At 31.5% G+C, this 19,961-nt stretch overlaps 1 protein-coding gene across 1 annotated transcript in view; it reads right to left on the bottom strand.

Moving 5' to 3' along the window:
* The window catches only part of LOC129217364 (focal adhesion kinase 1-like), a 52,145-nt gene extending 35,295 nt beyond the window's left edge, over nt 1–16,850 (bottom strand). Inside the window, exons 1-14 of the mRNA XM_054851651.1 lie at nt 16,655–16,850; nt 16,236–16,392; nt 14,223–14,398; nt 14,055–14,142; nt 13,818–13,894; nt 11,597–11,714; nt 8,270–8,410; nt 6,162–6,239; nt 5,971–6,081; nt 5,714–5,825; nt 5,602–5,623; nt 4,515–4,573; nt 3,313–3,363; nt 2,269–2,366 (exon numbers count right to left, since the gene is read on the bottom strand). Coding sequence (XP_054707626.1) covers nt 2,269–2,366; nt 3,313–3,363; nt 4,515–4,573; nt 5,602–5,623; nt 5,714–5,825; nt 5,971–6,081; nt 6,162–6,239; nt 8,270–8,410; nt 11,597–11,714; nt 13,818–13,894; nt 14,055–14,142; nt 14,223–14,398; nt 16,236–16,391 — 1,287 coding nt within the window. The 5' untranslated portion in view covers nt 16,392; nt 16,655–16,850. The remainder of the gene's footprint in view (nt 1–2,268; nt 2,367–3,312; nt 3,364–4,514; nt 4,574–5,601; nt 5,624–5,713; nt 5,826–5,970; nt 6,082–6,161; nt 6,240–8,269; nt 8,411–11,596; nt 11,715–13,817; nt 13,895–14,054; nt 14,143–14,222; nt 14,399–16,235; nt 16,393–16,654) is intronic.
* Between the last annotated feature and the right edge of the window lie 3,111 nt (nt 16,851–19,961).

The following is a 19,961-nucleotide window of genomic DNA, read 5'->3' as shown; positions in this document are numbered from 1 at the left end:
ATTTTGTTTCGATTTTGTGTTTTGGCAGGAAATTGAAATCTGTTGTTGACTAGAAAGCAGCCATACTCAGGGATTTCCGAAGAGATGATGGCGCCCAGGGAGAACCTTTGCAGGTGCCCTCTGCCCCTCACATACATAAATCAAGCTGATTAAGAATTCTTCAATACACAATAAGATGAACATTGGCCTTCTTTTAAAGCTGCCAAACTCAAGCTAACAACTATGAGTACAGGTGTGTATAGTAGAAAAGTACTGAATGTAGTAAAAACCCTCTAATGCGGACACTAACGGGACACATTTTTCTGTTCACAAGAGAGGGGTGTCTGCTGGACAGGGGTTTAATAATTTTATTTGCATGGAATCGGGGGTTTGAGGAGTGTCCATTAGGAGGGGTTTTACTGTACTTTCATATCTAAATTGTTAATCATAACTGATTTTAGTTATTGATCATGTTATCTTTGCATATCAAAAAAGACAGGAACCAAATCTAATGTGTTCTAAAAACTAATTATAAAAACTATTTAACAAAAATACTTAATAAAAGGGGGGGGAAAGAACTAAATTGTGCAGCAAAAGATCAGTTTATGGCACCCTCTCATATCTTGGCAGACAGGGCAATCTTACCAATTGATTGGTATTTCAATTAAAGGGACTGGATGATAACTAGTTGGTACTGTCACAATGGCTTGTGATCTCTGGATGAAAAGTTTGCTAGAGAAAAGAAACATATTGTTTTCAACATAGACAATGTGACTTCCCATTTAAAAAACATTAATATAAAAAATATTGGGACCATCTTTTTATATGCAAACACAACGCTAAAATTTCAACCTATGGATGCTGAACTTGAAATTCTAAAATTCATTCAGACTGCTAGTTTAACAGCATTTCAGCATTAAACAAAAAATTCTAAAACTAAAGTGAATTGCTCAAAACTGTTGATGTTTTGGATGTGATCAGTTAAGTAAAATACACTTGGAGGGGAACTAAAACTGAAGCAACAGCGAGTTCCTTTATTCCCGATGGATTCAGATCATAATATGTCAGAGTGCAATTTTGTGGCAAAGATTAACCCCAAAGTTTGCAATCATTAGTGTATCAAACAGGGTTCAGAAACCTATATTGATATAACATAACCGGATAAAATAGCATTGATTGTTATAGATATATTTAAAAACAATAGTAAATTAGAAAGTTATGCAGCTGTTAAAGGGTATAATGTAAAGATAGTTATGTTTTGAGTAAAAAATAAATAAACACAAAATAAATAAATATTATAAAACCTTAGTCTTGCGGACACCCCTCTTTTAGACAAATAATTTGTCTAAGTTAGTGTCTGCACTATCACTGTTATAAGTTATGGATAAAAATGGTGCTTTTGTTTTAAATATGTGATTTCATTAAAAAATTTAACGTTTTATTTTTTACATGACACTGGTGCAGTAATGACTGAATATATAACTTCATATTTTCAAAAAGAGGTACAAGGAAGGCAATCTTATCCGTTTGGAAAAATTCAGAGCTCATTGAAAATTTGGATAAGCGCAATTTGTATACCTAAGTTTGGTAGATGGTTCATTTTTGAAAACCCTTCAAATGCTTCACAGATTTTTTTTTTTTTAAATGTCAATAAATAGGGTTGAACTTGAAATGAATTTTAACATAAAATCAAGTTTTTGTGAATATTTTTGTATTAGATATTCACCAAATTTCAAAAGGGTCATATGACTGGTCTGATCAATCACAAAGATAATAGAAATGACATTGCATGAAAGATCAATGTCGGGTGAGGTTGAAATCATTTAACTTTTTCTTTTTTAAAAGATGGCAGTCTCAATGCTATTATATTAGCTTATCTCTGTGATTAATCACTAACTTAACACCATAAAAGTTTTTAAAAAAACATGCCAAGCATATCATTTGCTCTATACAACTTAATTAGTTTACGCTTATAAATGTAACAATTCTCTAAATGGGAAGTTTAACTGCAGTTGAATAAATCTAGGCATCTTTATCACAATAAAGGTGTAGGTTGTACTTCATATTACTTATGCAGAAACTGGTTATTATGAAAAGACCACGTTCATTGATGTTTCTTAAAAGAGCTTAAAAAGTTTTTGAAACTTTTTGCAAATGAAGATAGTTTAATGAACTTTAACAACTATTATTGACAAGTAACTTGAGAAGAATTTGATGAAACTTGGGCAAAAGTAAAATACTAAACAGAATAGGCACACAGAAAAAATAGGATACACTAATAGAACATACTTTAGATTTATAAGTTCCTCTGTGTACATCACCAAACTGTCCTTCACCAATAATATCACCCAAAACAACATCAGCACGATTTAATTCATAATCTCTCGCTGAAAAAAGGTAAAATTATTTTTGATGCAATAGTAAAATAATATTCAACTTTAAAAAATAATGCAAAATATAATAAAATGTTTAAAAACAAAATATGTACATATTTTGTTTTTTAAATTTCAACTACAAAATTGAAAAGTCATTCAAAAACTAAGCGTAAATTGCGTTCTCATAAAAATAGTGATGTACAAGTAGTGATTGAAATACCGGGATACCGGTACACCAAATATCGGTATTTTGAGCTATTTTACAGTTTTGTAACACCGGTATTTGCTGAGGTAAAATACTAGTATTTTCGGTATCAGCTGAAAATAACAAATAGCTTTTAATTACCAAGTTTTTAACTTAACTTACTAGAAAACTAATGTTATTTTAAATGTATTTTCTTTTTTGATTAGAAAGTACCAAAATCAATATATTAATGTAGAAATTCGGCTTGAAAATTACGAACTAATAGAATACAAATAAATAAAAGTAGCGGAAAGATTACAAAATGATATCTTCATCACTAGATGGTGTGATGAATAGCATTTTCGTGAGTTAATGTGTAGCATGTTTTTACTTTTTCTTTTCCTTGATCACTCACTTGCCTTTTAGTTAAAGTTGATTTTAAGCATGATTACGAATGCATATTTGCTATGAATAATTAATTATGAAATTGCAGCACAAATTTGAATTTGACTTTTTTTTTCCACGTTATTGCACAGGACAAATCGAAAATATAATCTAAATTATATTTCCTTTCTAATAAATTTAATGCCAAATAATGGAGGGACAGTTTTTTATGCTGACACATTAATATCATGATTTCTTGATAGTTTTACACAAATAAATATGTTTTAAAATCTGCATTCATATCAAATGTTGGAATCACCAATTGAAAAATTTAAGTTTAACAGAAATGGGAGACAACATTAATACCATAATAAATTAACTAAAACTCACCAACGGGAGTAGAGTAGTCCCCTTCATCGTCAATTAAATCACTAGAATCCCCTGAAATGTTTGGAAATGTCAGATGCAATCAAACTTAGTATAACTAATAGCTGCAACAAAAGTGAAAGATAGTGTAAAAATTGTAGTAATACAAATTTATTGGAAAGTATTTTTGTTTCTGGAACTTCCATCTTCGTTATTTCAAATGTACTTTTACTTCCTCTTTAACAATCCTGACTAACAAGAAGTTTTTATTGATTTATTTTTCACGAGATATTCAAATATTAGTATTCAATTTATTCTGTACTTTTCAAAAAAAGAAAGGAAAATGAAATTTCATAGTGTGAATATTAATCATTAGTGAGTAAGTGACACAAACTCTTTTGGAAAAAAATTATAGAACCTCAGTAAGATGACATCTGTTTAAGTTGACATGTTTTCACATTTCTTTGGGGTGTTGAGTTATCGAGGTTTCACTATATACCTTTACTTCAAAAACCTAACTGAAGTTTGAAAGGAATCCTTTAAGTTAAAAACCTAGTTCATTCAAAAATAGTGACTATTAATACTGTTTAGTTTAGTGACAAGGGCAAATACATCTCTAGGGCATGTTAAACAGTGATTGATCTTAAAAATGAATTTTTTCTTACATGAGAGAAATGAAAGTAAATGCTATTTAATAAAAACAAAAATGTCAATAGAAAATAAATTGCAATCTAAAATGCTGTAAGATTCCCAAAAATCATGAGGGGCTATTACAGAATTTTCTGTTGCTGTTACAGCCTAGGGAAATGTCTTGGTTGATTAAAACTTGATTGGTCACAAGTACAAATGATGGCTGAACAAGTACATAATAAACTGAGGAGTACCTGTACATGATATTATGAAATAATTACGAACAAATATGTTTTAAAATTTACCAAAAACTACTTGAAAGCAACTTAACTATTGATTTACAATTTGGTAAAATAATTTAAATGCCTTAGTCCATACAAATTTTTGCAATGATGTAAAAAAAAAAAAAAAACAAGAGGTTTTACATGCACAAATTTCAATATCATATAGCTAAAACATTCTTTATAGTATGATGCATAACATTTTGATATTTGAATACAAATAAAATTGATTTGCTGAATAAATAAATTTAATAGTAAATTACCAAAAAAAGAAAAAAAAATCCCACCTTTTTTTTTATATTAACCATCACTTACCTCTAAATACAATTTCTTGATTTTTGTCATTTTCATCTGCAATATCACTCTGAGGAGAACTGAAGATAAGGAAATTAAAAAAAAAAGGTTAATCAAACGTTTTAAGGAAAAATCTGTTCTTTTTAATATCTGATTTCAATTCCTAAATTGCTTTAAAGCAATAAAACTTAACAGTATTATGAAAACATATGTTTTTAATAAATTTTCAGCACAATAAATATTAAAAAGGATTTATTGATTGTCTTTTACTATATGAGTATCAGTACCCGCACGGCCTTGCCCGTAGTAGAAAATTAAAAGGTGGTTTGATTTGCTTGTATATTTACAAATAATGGATGATAAATTTCTCGCCAATTTGCGATGTTCATTTGCTTGCATATGTTACGGTTCCACGTTATGATAACATAGAAATTTACTCATTCATGTTATAATTTCCTTGGTAAAACGTTTTTAAAATTGGAATAGAAAAAGAACAAAATCTAATTTTCGAAAAATTCCTTTGAGGTGCGCCCCTTATGCTACGAACTAATTCTGTGCCAAATTTCAAGAAATTGGGCAAAACGGTCTAGGTAGTAAAGATACCTGACAGACAAAGTTTTTAGATTGTTTTTCCCAATAATTCAATAATTATACATCATTGAAGAATTTTTTTTTTCTTATTTGTGCTACATGATTAATTAAAAAACAAATATGAGCTAGAGGAAAATATAAAAAGAACAGCAACAGGGCTAAATGTACGCTTTTCATAAAAAATAACGCTATTAATGACAATAAAACAGGATTTAAAAATAAGGAGTAGTGGAAGATCCTTAAAAACAAAATAAGGTACATTAAAATACAAATGATATTGTAAAGAAATGGGGGGGGGGGGGGGGTTGGAAATGTACATACCATGGACAAAGTCGGTTTGACATAGAAATTCTTTAGTAACTTATTTGAACTCAATTTGTATTAAAAAATTTTCAACAGACAGAAATTTTAATTATTTTACTGCTAATCAAAAGTTTGAAGAAAACTTTACACATTCATGTAATTTAAAATGTCTAAAGACATGGTGGAAAGAAATGCAAAAAGAAAAACTACTTACTTTAAGCTTGGACATCGCTCATCTACAAAAAAAATATATATTATGGGTTTTAATTTTTGCATAACAAAGAATAAAAAGAAGAGTTTTGAAACAAAACTTCAAGAGAAATTACTTTTTTTGTTCCAGAAAGAAGTTTGTGTTTTGTGAACTAATCTGCAATATCCATCAATAAGATCCGCCATACTTTCTGCAATCGCCAAAGTTGGGCAGGATATACTTAACATCTAAAGAAATACATTTTTACTCTGAACAACAAATATCTTTCATAATAAAAGCAGCAAAACTTAAAATCCAATGATATGCCAAAAAATATATATCAGAATGTTATTCAGGATGGAAAATAACAGTGTCACATGAGAAAATGCTAACCTCAGATGCACCAGCAATTTTCAACTGCAATATAGCCTTGCAACCTGACTCATATTCAGACTGTATAGTTTGTAAAGACTGTACTTGATGAAAGCTTGCTACATGTGTGGGCTAAAGTATCAAAACAGCAAATAATTAATTCTGACAAATGAATACTGATTCAATTTCATCAATCAGACAATTTTACTCACTTGAGTAGCTCTGTCAGTCAAATAACTGATACCAAGATCAGGGCCTACAACAAGTTCAATTGGCACACTCCAACCACCCTATGAAAAAACTCATCGTTAAATAGAAATTGACACTCTGAAATATATTTTTAGCACCACACTAAATACCTTCATAATGAAAAAGGATTACAGACCAATGAATTAAATGTATATTAACAACTTTTTTATTGTAATGCATAAGGAAAATTATAATATTTGCTTTTTTTATTCTTAAATTCCTACCTAAACTTAAAATTTTGACCTTTTGACCTCCATCGCTTGGCCCTCACTAATTTTTTTAGACCCCCCCCCCCCAAAAAAAAAGTTTGTCTAAACAATATTAATCTATATAGATAAATGGCTATTTCTGTATGTATGTCTGGGGTAAACTTCAAAACTACTGGACCGATTTTAACCATTTTTTCACCACAGATAGCTGAGTTATCAGGAAGCAACAAAGGCTATAATTTATTTCTAAAAAACTTAGTTTAAAAAAGTTATGATGAAAAACAGTAAATTTCATGTAATTTCCCTATTATATGATTAAATATAAAACTCATTGTTACAAAAATTTGTTGCCTTACAACAGCAATATTAATAGTAATCATAATGAAAATTTTAAATCAAAGCTTCGCTGGAGCAAACATGAATTTAAAGTCATTTAAATATTTGGAAACTCTACTTTTTGCACACTTAGAAAAACATAATAAAGCTTTTTTTTTTGTGTGTGCACTATTTAATTAAATAAATAAAGGCATGGTTTTTTTAGTGATCTTTGTTTTTGTTAGTTCATATTTTGGAAATTCTCCAAATTTTTATATGCTTAAATGCCGTGCTTTCGTTTCTAACTAAACACTATTTCGTTCTTTATACTTACTGCTATTTTACTTTTATGGGAAAGGAAGAAGCTCAATTTTTAATCACATCAAAGCAGGGTGTGTTGAGTTCTTTCAGTTAAAACAGAAAACGAATGAAAGTAACGATTGTTTCTCACAATTATTACTGACCCCAGGCAACGCCGGGTATTTTTGCTAGTAACTTATAAACATTCAATAAGGGGGGGGAAACACATTTCCAGAATCATATTTTTCTTTTGCATATAAAAATCCTTTCTGATTCAAACAGCCCATTTCTATTCCAATGCATATAAAATTGTTATGTCTGATAAAACTATAGATTTGAAAGTTAAATTTAGATAAACTCAAGTCATAGCTATAGCTATACATTAAAAAAGAATCTTGATATCAACAGTTTAATGTCGCACACTATCTACAAAATACTGCTCATTAGATATAACATCTCACAACTAAGTGTTAAAAAAATTCAGGGCTATTAATGTCACAAAATTTGAACTAAGATTCAAGGTACAGATCATTAAAACATTCATTCATTAGTTTTCAAATTTTCAAGAAAACAAGGGACTAAAAAGTAGTTTTGGCTAACATGCATAATACTTAATGCTGTTCGACATTAAAGAAACAATATAATGCATGACCTCAATTGAATCAATAAGCTCGAAAACCACTCATCTTTTTTGGTAAAACCCAGGAAACGACTGGTTTTGGACTCATCTATTCAACGTTTTGACTAACTCTTTCACATTCTAATTTCCTTAATAGCCTGACTGAGGAAGGTATTTTAAATTTTGGTCATATTTATGAATTATAACGTCACATAGCTCAACATATTCAACACAAAAATAGATTTTTTTTCTGTCCATTCTTTCTTTTACAATTCCTTGTCTAAAATGAAATCCTTCAGTTCAGGATCTATAAGCAACATTTTAGTGCAAAATTTTATATGAGATTGTTATCTCATAAATACATGTTTTTAACACTTTCACATAATATTATCTGAAACATATAATGAAATGTAATACAAATCCATAAAAAGGGCTAAATAAATGTTGGAAGACACCAAAACACAGTAGGATGGAATGTTTTATACTTGAAAACAGATCAAAATTGTTACTGAAGCTAATACAACAAGATTATAAGTTATGCAGAAGACTACAAAAAGCACACTGAAACAAAGTGGCTATTGAATCAATAAATCACAAAACACAAAGAGGGAAAAAAACAGAAACTTACCCCAAGGGCGACTTTAAATATTTCCCTATCATAAAGTAGAATAGGGTGGACTAGACGTAAAAACTTGAACATGCAATCTACTTCACTCAGCGACACAAACTTTTTCATCTGAGACTGCATCATTTTTCTAAGAGTCTTTGGCTGTAACATATTAAAAAACATAACAATGTTACAGTTAACTATTTCTTCTGAAAATGACATTACAAATTTCGTTTTTAAAAAAAATCAACAAAATCTAAACTGAAAATCGAACAGTTTTAAATAGGCAGTAAGGCAGCAAAGAAATCAATTATTTTTTTACTCCATTTCCAATTTAGTTTAAAATTTAGACATAATTTGACCAAAAAAAAAAAAAAAAGCTGATCCAAGGAGGGGGGGGGGGGTGAATTTACATTCTTAATCTTAAGTGATCTTACATTCATGAGCTTTCGTAATGTTTACATTGATTTTGTTCAAAGTTTGTGACAAATTATCAGGAACAACAGTAAAAACAAAGTTCTGAATAAGGTTCAATACCTTACGAAACCAACATTGATAAAAGGTTCAACATTGGTTTATTTAGCAGGGGTAGAAATTTAGAAAAATAAGTCATTTGTGAAATGGACCAGTAACTAAAAAAATTCTGTGGTCTGTACACACTTATAGTAGTCCATTCTTGCACCATAGTTTTAAATAATGAAAAATAAAGGAAAAAGACAAAAATATGTAAAACAAAATACAGTAATGTGAAAAAAGGAGTCGATTAGCAGTTTTCAATAGGCATATCTGAGTGACTGGGGAAGAGAAGAAAACAACAGGCATTTTTCTGGTCACCAATACTGGTAAAAGAATTGAACCAAAGGAATCGCATCTTTTTAGTTGCTCTGAGAAGAAGTTGCAACAGGGTGGTAAAAACAATATGTTATAATGTTGTAGAAATTTTTTGAACTATTTTTTCTTTCAAAGAAATTCTAAATTAATAATATAAATAAAGGTACAAACTTCCAACAGATTCAAAAAGGTATAAGGTTAATAATTTTTGGAGGAAAAGAAAAAGGGAATAAAACTTCATTGGTCTCACGGATAACTAAAATTTATATTCTGCAGATCCAATGGATGCTTTTGTGGTCCTGGACCACTATTAATTTAAAGTCTGTGTTGAAGTTGAGGTAATTATCCGATTTTTAACGTTAAGAATGTTTAATCAAACTACGTTAATTGAGACAACCTTAATCAAGACAATCAAAATTTAAGTAGCAAAGGCACTTTTAGTTCATTAGGGGGGAAGGGGGGGGGCAATCTTTTTAAACAGCCAGAGCTTTTTAAAATATATTTAAGAGAGAGGGAGAGAGAGAAAACAACTTTTCTAAAAGCTTTTCAGTTTTACAAAAATGTGCTTATATATAATTTAAACATTATTTCTATTAAAAGTGATAAAACTTACATTAAGATACATAAACCCAGGGGCAGCAAATAGGGGGAGCGAGAGGGGGTAGTTGCACCCCCAAATTTTTTGCACAGAATGATAAGAAATGGGCAAATTTAGTTTACGTAAATTGCAAATCAGAGACCATATCGTCGCCTCAGAGCAACATTAACTCAGAGCAACATAGAGCCTAAGACATTTAATCCCAGAAATAACACTAAGATATCCTACTGTTGCTCTGAAGCGACGATATGCCAATTTTTTTTTTTACAAAACACGCCCACTGATTCCCGATAATAGTCAATGAATCTTGAGACATTTCTACTACACAAGCGGATTTTGCTATTTGGATGTAACTTAGAAAATTGTAAATCATTTGCAGCCCTTTTCAGAGCAGAAAAAAGTGATGGAGAATCACAGTTTGTTTCAATTAAAAAAGTAATCTCGTGTGGACTAAATATTTTATACTTGTGTGTTCAGTGTTATGAGAGGACCAGTGGTGTGGCTGCACGATTTTACAAGAAATTCCTTAGTATTTTATGTACATTGTTACGCTCAGCAACCCAAAGCTTTGTATACATTCATAGAAAATTCTTATAAAAGACACACTATTTTTGAAAAAAAGTCATTCATCAACAAATGCCTTTTCTGGTTACTCTTTAACTTTGTCATTTCTGAGTGACCCAAAATATTCTTCAAAAGTTAAATTTATAAAAACCCTCCTTGTTAATTTTGGACTGTTTGAAAGCGACTCTTTCGAGGGAAAGCCGACGCCCTTTTACATGCATATGACTTAGTTTGAATGTTTATTCGCTTTGTTTGTATTGTGGAGAGTTAAAAAAAATTCTGTACTTTATCAAAACATCTTCAATCCGCTAACCTTAATTTTCAGACTGTCCATGCTTCAGTTAAATCTACAGTCGAAACAGTTAATAAATTTTGCTTGGATGTATATTTCAACCAAGAGCAAAACTTTAAAAAAAATCTTAATTCGCGCCAATTTTAAAAAGGCGGAACAAAATCCAAATGAATTTAGAAGGTAACAAAAATCAACAAGATGATATAAAGTCACAAGATTGAATTAGTATTTTGTATCAGATAATAGATTGTTTCTAATAAAATTAAAATAAGATTTGATGATCAAGATTTATCTGTATTGTTGGCCTTAAGCTCAATGTTATATTGATAGGTTATTGAAAAAAAGAAATAAAATGTTTCAATTATAAGTAAAATTTATAGCACTAAGCAAGAAGAATTGTTTTGCAAATAGCCACTATACTATTCAATGATGAAAAACGAAGAATAGCACAATATTCAAAGTTACCTGGGTTATTTTCAAGAGAAAAATCTAAGAAATGTGTTTTCTAACTTTGTAGCTTCAACTGTTTTTCAACCATTCCAATTGGCTCAGCTACTTGTGGAAGATCATTTTTGTGCATTAGGAGGTTAGAAAATTATCTTCGGAGCACAATGGGACAAAAAAGACTTTCATCTTTAGTTATATTGGCAAAAAAGTACGACATTGCATATTGATGAAATAAAGTAACACAATTTCCAGATTTTAAAAATCGTACATTAAAATTTTCTGAAAGGTAAAAACTAATATCAAAATATTTTCAGGAATAATTTATGATCAAATAAAACTATATTAATTAATATTTAAACTCTCTTAATAGCCTTATTTTTATAAATACTTAATCCATTTTATGATCCTATCTTGTTAACCAATATGTATTTTAATCCAAACTGAGATAACTCACATTTAAAAAACTCGAACCCCCCAAATGAAACGTTGAAATGCCGCCCCTGCATAAACCTTTTGTAATAAATAACACAGACAAATGGATTATTATGTAAAAACATGTGGAGAGCCATCAATATTCAAATACAAATTAAAAGTTAAAAAAATAAATGTCCATTACCTTATGGGCAGTGATAACTGCAGCTGGTAAAAATTTATGAAGACCAATGTCTCGCTCCAAATATTCAAAATTTGACTTTTTATCAAGAGCTATGTGTGATAAATCTTTAAAAAAGCGTCTGGAAAATAAGATAGCAACATATAACTAAAAATTACTCACAAATACAGAATAATTCCATACACTACTTGTTACTTTTATTTCAGTCATTACTTTTAACTAACAGGTGAAAAATAATACAAATGAATGATAAAAAACATTAATTCTGCCCCCAGAAACCTAAATTCATGCATTAGGATTTGACAACGTGAAGAAGGGGGGAGGAAGGATAATGCTTTTTGGATGAAATAAGTTATTTTAAAAAGTGAACAACATTTGCAAAGCAGAAAATTTTAGATTTGTTTTCTGGGCAAAAGAATGCACTTCCACAGAATCAAAAACTGGTGTGAGTATAGTTCTTAATTCAGAGAGACCTAATTGCTTTTGGTGGAAAGAAGTAATTTTTGATACAGAATTGGCACTAATAGTTCTATTTGAGAAAGAAATAAAACAAATATACATTCAAATAGAAAAATAAAATAGAAATTGGAACATCAAGACAAGATACTTTTCATCAGGAAAATAAGGGTCAAAAATATATGTAATTTTTAGTGAATATGATAATGTTTTTAGTTGTTTGGATTCTATAGAAAAAAATATTTTAATCCTGTAGCAAATATGAGATACTTTCAAATGTATTTATGTATTAAATTACTATGCACATTGAGATTTACTTGAAATACTTATGAATACAACAAATAATAAGGATATAAAAAGTACAGAAAAATATATAGAGCATAAAAAAAATTCTCAGTCATATACAAATCAGTTAATATACAAATAGAAAATTCCTTGTCCTATCAAATATTAGCAAGTCAGAAGGATATCTTCTTGGGGAGACTCAAAACTTGGGGAGAGAAGGAGGAGGGAGAGGAGAAATAGACTTAATAATAATATTTTTTTTTTAAACTAATTCAACATTAACTAAATAAGAACTTATTTTATAAGTCTCTTTATTTAATTGGATACTAGATGATTTCTTTTTTTTTTTGGAAGAAAAACTGCTTTCCAAAGCAGTTACAACAGAGTTGTTGGACTATTTTAAAATACTTGAATTGAAGAAAAAAAAACTTTTAATGTGATTTGAAATAGTATCCTTCTTTTCTTCTTATGCCACATTAAAACATTACACACATTTAATTGCTCTAATCACTTCACTGTTCATGTTTATTTACTTTTTATTTTCAACATTGGTTTTATTTTATATTTAATGGAAAAAAAAAAGATTATTATGTACACTTTGATATGCAAAATACAATAAATATATGGATTGCCCAGATGAAAACTGAATACATACAACTGTGTCAGAATGACTGCAGTTATAACAATGCCAATAAAGAATATAAAGGGAGGTTGTAAGTATGCCCTGCAATATGTTGATGTGTTGAGATTTGAACAACGCATGGGAAGGGTAGCAAATGATATCAGATTGCCAAGACTGGGACAAGCAACCATTGTAATCACCAATTTAAACAAAGTCCTTCCTAAACGGTCCTCACGATAGTCATACATTTGTCACCCTACCACCCTTTCATCTTAAGATCACTAAACAGAGCATTACATGGGTGGCATTTCCAATTGGACGATGAAGTGGAGAAAACTAGGCAGGGCTTCCTCAAGAATCAAACTTGAGCTTTCAACAGCAATGGCTGTAGCATGCAGGTGAAAGGATGAAACCTGTGTTACAGCATCCGTGGAAATTTCTTTTGATTTTAATAAAGATAACCTTTTTATTCAACCTGTCCAGTTTTCATCTGGACAACCGTTATATGTTACTATCAGAGTTACACGAAGAAAAAATGAGAAGCAAAGGGATGTAGGGCAAAATTAAAACTTTCAAGGTAACCAGTACAAATGGTAGGTGAACCTCTCCTATGTTTTGGGGCAAGAGATAGTACTAGTAGCAGTGGTGTACCTAGCATGGGTGACACCCGGGGCAGGAATTTGGGGTGCCACCCCCCCCCCAAATACAAAATAACCAGCATAATATAAATAAAATATATAATATAAAATATATAAATCTTAAAATAATAAAATATATAAATTTTATAAATAATATTTATAAAATAACCAGCATGACTTTTTACTAAAGAAAATAATTCATTGCAAACTTTAATAACATTACCTAATTTCTATACAGCATAGTTGAAGAGCTAATTCTTGGTCAACATTGCACTTTAATTTCAAGTAATCATTCTTTACCTAGAAAAAAAAACTATTTTAAAAGCTATGAATTTTAGTGCTAAGTAGCAGCAATTTTTGTTTACGATAATGAATTTTTAATTTTACTCTAACATTTTACAGGTCACCGAAAGGCATTTGAGATACCTATTCAAAAAAAGAAAGGAAAATAGACACTTACTTGTTCATAGAAATAATGAAATGTTACTTTATCTTTCTCATACAGTTCTCGTAAATCACTAGGCAAATAGCGAACTCGCAGCTCATATCTGGGAAAAAAAAATATGGAGTTTGGTAAAAATATAAAATTAGCACAAAATATCATTATTCATCAAGACAAATATATTACCTCCATTCATCAATGGATAACAGAGCCTGATACTTTTTAACAACTTGTAGAACAACACTTTCGCCATGAATCCAGTATACATCGTCCGAAAGAGTATGAGCTAGCCGTATGCCATACAAACTTTCAAAGACCCTTGTATCGCAAGCTATTTGGCTACTAACAGCTTGCACTACAGTCTAAGAGAAAATAGGAAAAATAATCAAAATTTCATTTCTCATAGTTGAGAATTAATTATGTTAGTTTGTACAACAATTGCCCTCTGTTATAACGACGACCCCTGTCATTCAAATAAAATTGGTTACAAAAACGAGAGGCCATCATAATGCAAATGTGTACAAAACATAAGTTTTGAAATATACAGCATAACCCTGATTTAACAATTGTCAAACGACTAAAAAAAAGTTTTTGTTACATCAAGGATATCATTGAATCGAGGAGCATAGACATCAATGCAGTCAAATCTGGACTAGTGAAATGTATCAGTAAATTGAGGAAATCATTAAATTGGGTATATCGTTAAATCAAAGTTATATTGTATTAAAATACTGGACTAGGTTTTCCAACTTATGCTTTCTTTTAAAAGAAAATCAAGAAACAAACAAAATAATAAAAAAATGTGGATACAAAACAATAAATGACAATCACATAAATTACAAATAAATATTATAGAATGCACAACAACATTTAACAACAAAATACACTGAAAATAACAGACAGAAATCAGTAATTCTTTGATTTACAGGTCATGGCTGGTCTTTTTTTTTTAAACGCTGGTTTATTCACTTTTTGTTCAGTTCTCATAAATTTCTTGACCATTTCATTATCAAACAAATCCTTACAATGGAAACATTTTACTTTAGAAACATAGAATTATTAAATATTAATTTTTGGATTGATAGTCTGGAGATTTATGAATAAATTGAAACTTAATTTTGAACATTATAGTAGAATTAGTGAATCAGCTTGTCATTATAACAAATGTCAAAATAACATTGCATCGATGGAAGAGAAAGCTAGGTTTCATGCAACTTTTGCTATAACATAAGAGTGGCAATAATGGGAGGTCTTTCTAACAAGTGTTGACCTTACATCCAAAATAAATCATACAGAAATGTTAAACTCATTGAATTAGCCATTCATCTGAGCAGCTTATGCTTTTACAAATCAGCACAGCAGTTTTAAAACGCACCAATTACCTACTTGGAAAAAAAATGAAAATTCATAACAAAAGTGTTTGTTGTAAAACTACAAGAGCTACACATTTTGAATGTAATAAAGGTCCTACTAGGGGAAAGATTGGTAGCATTCTGCTATGGATTCACTTCATAACTCAAAATTCCATCTTCAGATAGTCCCAGTTAGTGGAATTTCTATGCTGCGATGGTTTGAGAGAGGTGTCAGAAGCGTCATAACCAGTAGTTGCCCTCAACCACAAAAATACCCCCCCCCCTTTCACCCTCAGAAACCTGAAATATCTGCTTTTAAAATTAAACATGGATGAATAAGTAATGAGAACACGTTTTTTGTGGGCCCAATAAAAATCCATCAATGATGGCACCTATCCAATAAAAAGGAGAGTTTTTGAATTACAGCCCTAACAATCAGTTTATATACTGATTATTATATTATATCAGTTTATACTGATTTTTTAAAAAGTTTATCCTGTCATTGCAGTTATCTATATCAATCCTGTACGAAGAAAGTTAATTCAACTAATCTTTTCCAGATTTTTATAAAAACTACTCACATATGTTATGCTAGAGTTTCTCAGCTGCAGTCTTAAACTAAAGAAATACAATACATGCCTCAAAAATTGAATTAAAAAGGTGCAGTTTACATTTGATGTTTAAAGAACAAAAAATAGTTAAACGCAGAAAATTAAATTGCTGCACCTTTTATTTCGGCACAAATACCAGGCAAATTATAATACATGATATTTTCTCATTACACTTAAAGAGAGCTAATGAATTATGACATTTAAAATAATTGAACTCATTGCAAATTAAAACTTACCTTCACTAACGTGTCAACAGCAAATTTGACGATGACACAACTCCCAGAATTTAAAAACACTTTCAAAATAGCAGTTTCGAGTGCTTCAGTTGTGGGACTACTTAATTTAGATGTAGGTGGAGAAGAAACTTTCTCTTCAACATTTTCAGCCTCCATTCTAAACGAAATTTATAATTAAATAGCTACCAAATTTTCAATGAGAACGTAACACATAAATTCGCATACAATGCAAACTCAATTAGTCGTTTTCTGGATTATTCCGTAATTTTTTATCAAAAGCAATTCATATACAACTAATAATTAAAGCTTAAAGAATACAAAAAAAATTTTTAGATGCATTGAATGCGCAAATAAATGTGTGCAATAACTATAATGAATGCTTTCATGCATAATATTTGCTACTATTCAAACATGTTTACCTGAAGCATTATGTGTCAAAGAGTATAATTTTAATTTTTCATAAATTTGGATAAAAATTTATTGTTTTACTTTTTCACAACAAAATAAAACTAACTCCGAGACCATGTTTAATGTTCCTTTTGTTTACCGCGTTAGAAGAAAACAATAATGACAATCACAAAACCCCAAAAAATTGTCTGCAGACTTCCTAAATATATTCTCGATCCAGTTTGTTTTCAATGAAAGTTGAGTTGTAAGAAAAAAAGGATTTGACATGGAGTATCAGAAGTTTGAAGATAGAACGAAGAGGAGGAACACGATATGGTGAGACGATTCCATTTACTTGACGTCATTGCAGGTATATGACAGAACTGATTAAACAGCAGAAAAAGAATTACTTTTTGCAAAAGACTTTCGAAAGATTTTATCGTAGAAATGTTGTTTGCAAAAAACAACCAAATATTTGACCTGAAAGTCTTTGGTTTTAATAATTCGTATTTTCCATATTTTAAGCGTAGTACCTCGGTTCCTCAATAGAAAATTGGCGAAAACTCAATTTGATTTGAATAATCACTTTTCCCGGCGTTTTTCATTCAATCCTGAGTGTATCCTATTGAAGTTCATGGCGCAGCCTGTACCACTGAAATGTTTTGGCGCATTCTTGATGATTTCGACACATCTGTTTTATGTATTTATAGAATATTTTTAATATTCTGTGGCATCTGAGTTCATCGATGTGTGCAGGTTTTATATAAACTTTTGACTTGCAGGTTTAAATTAAAAAAAATAATAATTAATTTGAATACTGACGTTTTGAATTCAAATTATGTATTTCGCAATCACGAGTTGCGACAGGGCCCTAATCATTGGAGTTATTGTTTCTAGAAACGGCTCATGTCCCACCCAAGCTTGCTCCTCCTCCTGGGCGGTTACGTGTGTGTAGTTGTGTGTGTGTGTGCGTAGGCGCGCCTGCATGCATGTGTAGGCTTGTGTGTGTGCGTAGACCTGTGTGTATGCACGTAGGCGTGTGTGTATATGTGAGTGTGTATGTATGTGAGCATGTATGTGTGCAGGACATGGACGCCTCTGAACAGGAAAAGCGGATTCCGACTCGCCTGCAGCAGCCGGAGGGCGGCGGTGCTGCAGAGGCCCCAGGTTCAAGCTAAACTTGAGAACAATAAGCAATCGTGATTGCTCAAAAAATATTAATAATAATAATTTGAATTTTGATATCTTGAATTCAAATTATATTTTTCGCAATCACGAGTGTGTGTATGTAGGCGTGTGTGTTTGTGTGTGGGGTGTATATGTGTTTGTGTGTAGGGGGTGTGTGTATGTGTGTGTAGGCATGTGTGTTTGTGTCTGTGTGCAGGTATGAGTGTGTGGGTAGTTGTGTGTATAAGTGTTTGTGTTGAATGTAATCGCTTTCTCCATTGGTTTAAAAGAAAGAACTGTGCTTACATCTTATTGGAAGAGACATTTGCAGCTTTCCACGGAGTTCGCAAAATCTCTTCTTTAATCCACCATCGGACTTAGGAGAAAGCTTATTGCTATTTAAGAAACATCATTGGATACTGAAAATCTGCCCTCTATTCTATTTAAAGAGCCGCAGTCTGTTTATCAGGGCTTCTTCACTACTTTACTATATGTTTGCTGTATGTGTGTCCCCATGTTTCGTATTAAACGTATTTGTTTATGTTCAGCTGTCTGAATCTCTGCTTTACACAACCTTTCAACAGCAGAGCGTGGTTAGTTCTAAGTTTTTCCCAGCTACTAAATCACTACAGTAGCGGAGTAACATGGGGGACGAGATAAAATATTCCGTTGAGCCTTTTGACGGAAGGAATTTCTCTCTGTGGAGCAGGAGAATGGAAGCGGTTTTCGCAGCAAAGAATTTAGAGATGTTTTTGGAACGTGAAGCGGATTCTTCGAAAGCTCATGAACTTTTAGCGAGTAAGAAGGCCTATGCCTTGATGTTATCATTTCTTAGTGATAAAGTTTTAGTTTCGCTTTCGGAAGAAAAGACTTGTGCTGAAGTAATTGCAAAATTGAAATCGATCTATGTTCGAGAAGGAGCGATCAGTCAGATATTGGTTAGAAAGAGACTTTCAACTTTGAAAATGAAAAAGGACTCATCCATGCAGGAGCATATTGATGAAGTGAACAGGCTCGTTACCCAACTAAAATCGTGTGGCGTGAAAGTGAGTGACATGGACAGTATTGTCTATCTTTTGATGTCTCTTCCAGCAGAGTATGACGCATCGAAATCTGCAATAGAAAATCAGCCTTCGGAGAACTTGACTTTAGAGTTTGTTTGCGGTCGTCTTCTGGATGCTGAAGCGCTGATGAGAGATCGTCGAGTCTCGGAGCCCAAATCGTGGAAAACAGAGTCATCGAATGGTGCAGCCTTTTCTACAAATCATCGGGTAGTGTGTAACAAGTGTCGCAAAACAGGGCACATTGCGAAATTTTGTAGAAGTAACATAGTTTGCTACCAGTGCGGAAGAAAAGGACATTTTAAGAGGAATTGCACAGTCCAGACGGAAAAAAAATACATCATCAAAGGATGGAGCAGTTGCAGTGACTTTCGTTGTTGGCGAAGTAGAACATCGGTCATTTATAGTAGATAGCGGATCTACAGCTCATATCTGTGCACATCGGGAATGGTTTGAGGAGTTAAAACCATCCTCAGGAACTGTGTCATGCGCTGCAAAAGCCAGTAAACTGGAAGTAAAAGGAATAGGAACTGTTCGCGGTGTATTAAGTGACGGTGTGCAAGAGATCCTACTGAAAGATGTGTTATATGTTCCAGAACTAAATGGAAACCTCATTTCAGTGAAACAGATACAAAAAGCTGGATACACTGTGAGCTTCAAAAATGACGAAGCAGTTATTGAAAAGGGAAGTACAAATTTCGTTTTGTGCAAGCTGAATTCAAAAGGTCAATATGCAAGTGATTTTGTTCCCTTCATTTCAAATTCCTTTGTTGCAGAAAAAGATGGAGGTGAACTGTGGCATCGCAGGTTAGGACACTCCGGAAACCATGTTCTGAGCAAACTAGGATTACCAACAAGTGAAAAATTTTTGTGAAAACTGTGTGTTAGCGAAGCAGTCCGCGAACCCTATAGGAATAGGAAACCGAAGAAGAGAAAAAGCTCCCATGATGACAATCCATTCTGACCTATGCGGTCCGGTCAACCCACCAACTCAAGCGGGTGAAAGGTATGTGTTAACATTAGTTGATGATTATTCTCGTTTTTGTGAAGTTCGTCTTCTTAAAAAGAAAAGTGATGTTCCCGTGGAAATCAAAAAGTTTCTCAAATTGAA

This window comes from Uloborus diversus, chromosome 2, assembly GCF_026930045.1.
Source record: "Uloborus diversus isolate 005 chromosome 2, Udiv.v.3.1, whole genome shotgun sequence".
In the NCBI taxonomy this organism is placed as follows: Eukaryota; Metazoa; Arthropoda; class Arachnida; order Araneae; family Uloboridae; genus Uloborus; species Uloborus diversus.
This window is presented reverse-complemented; position numbering and strand designations above follow the sequence as displayed.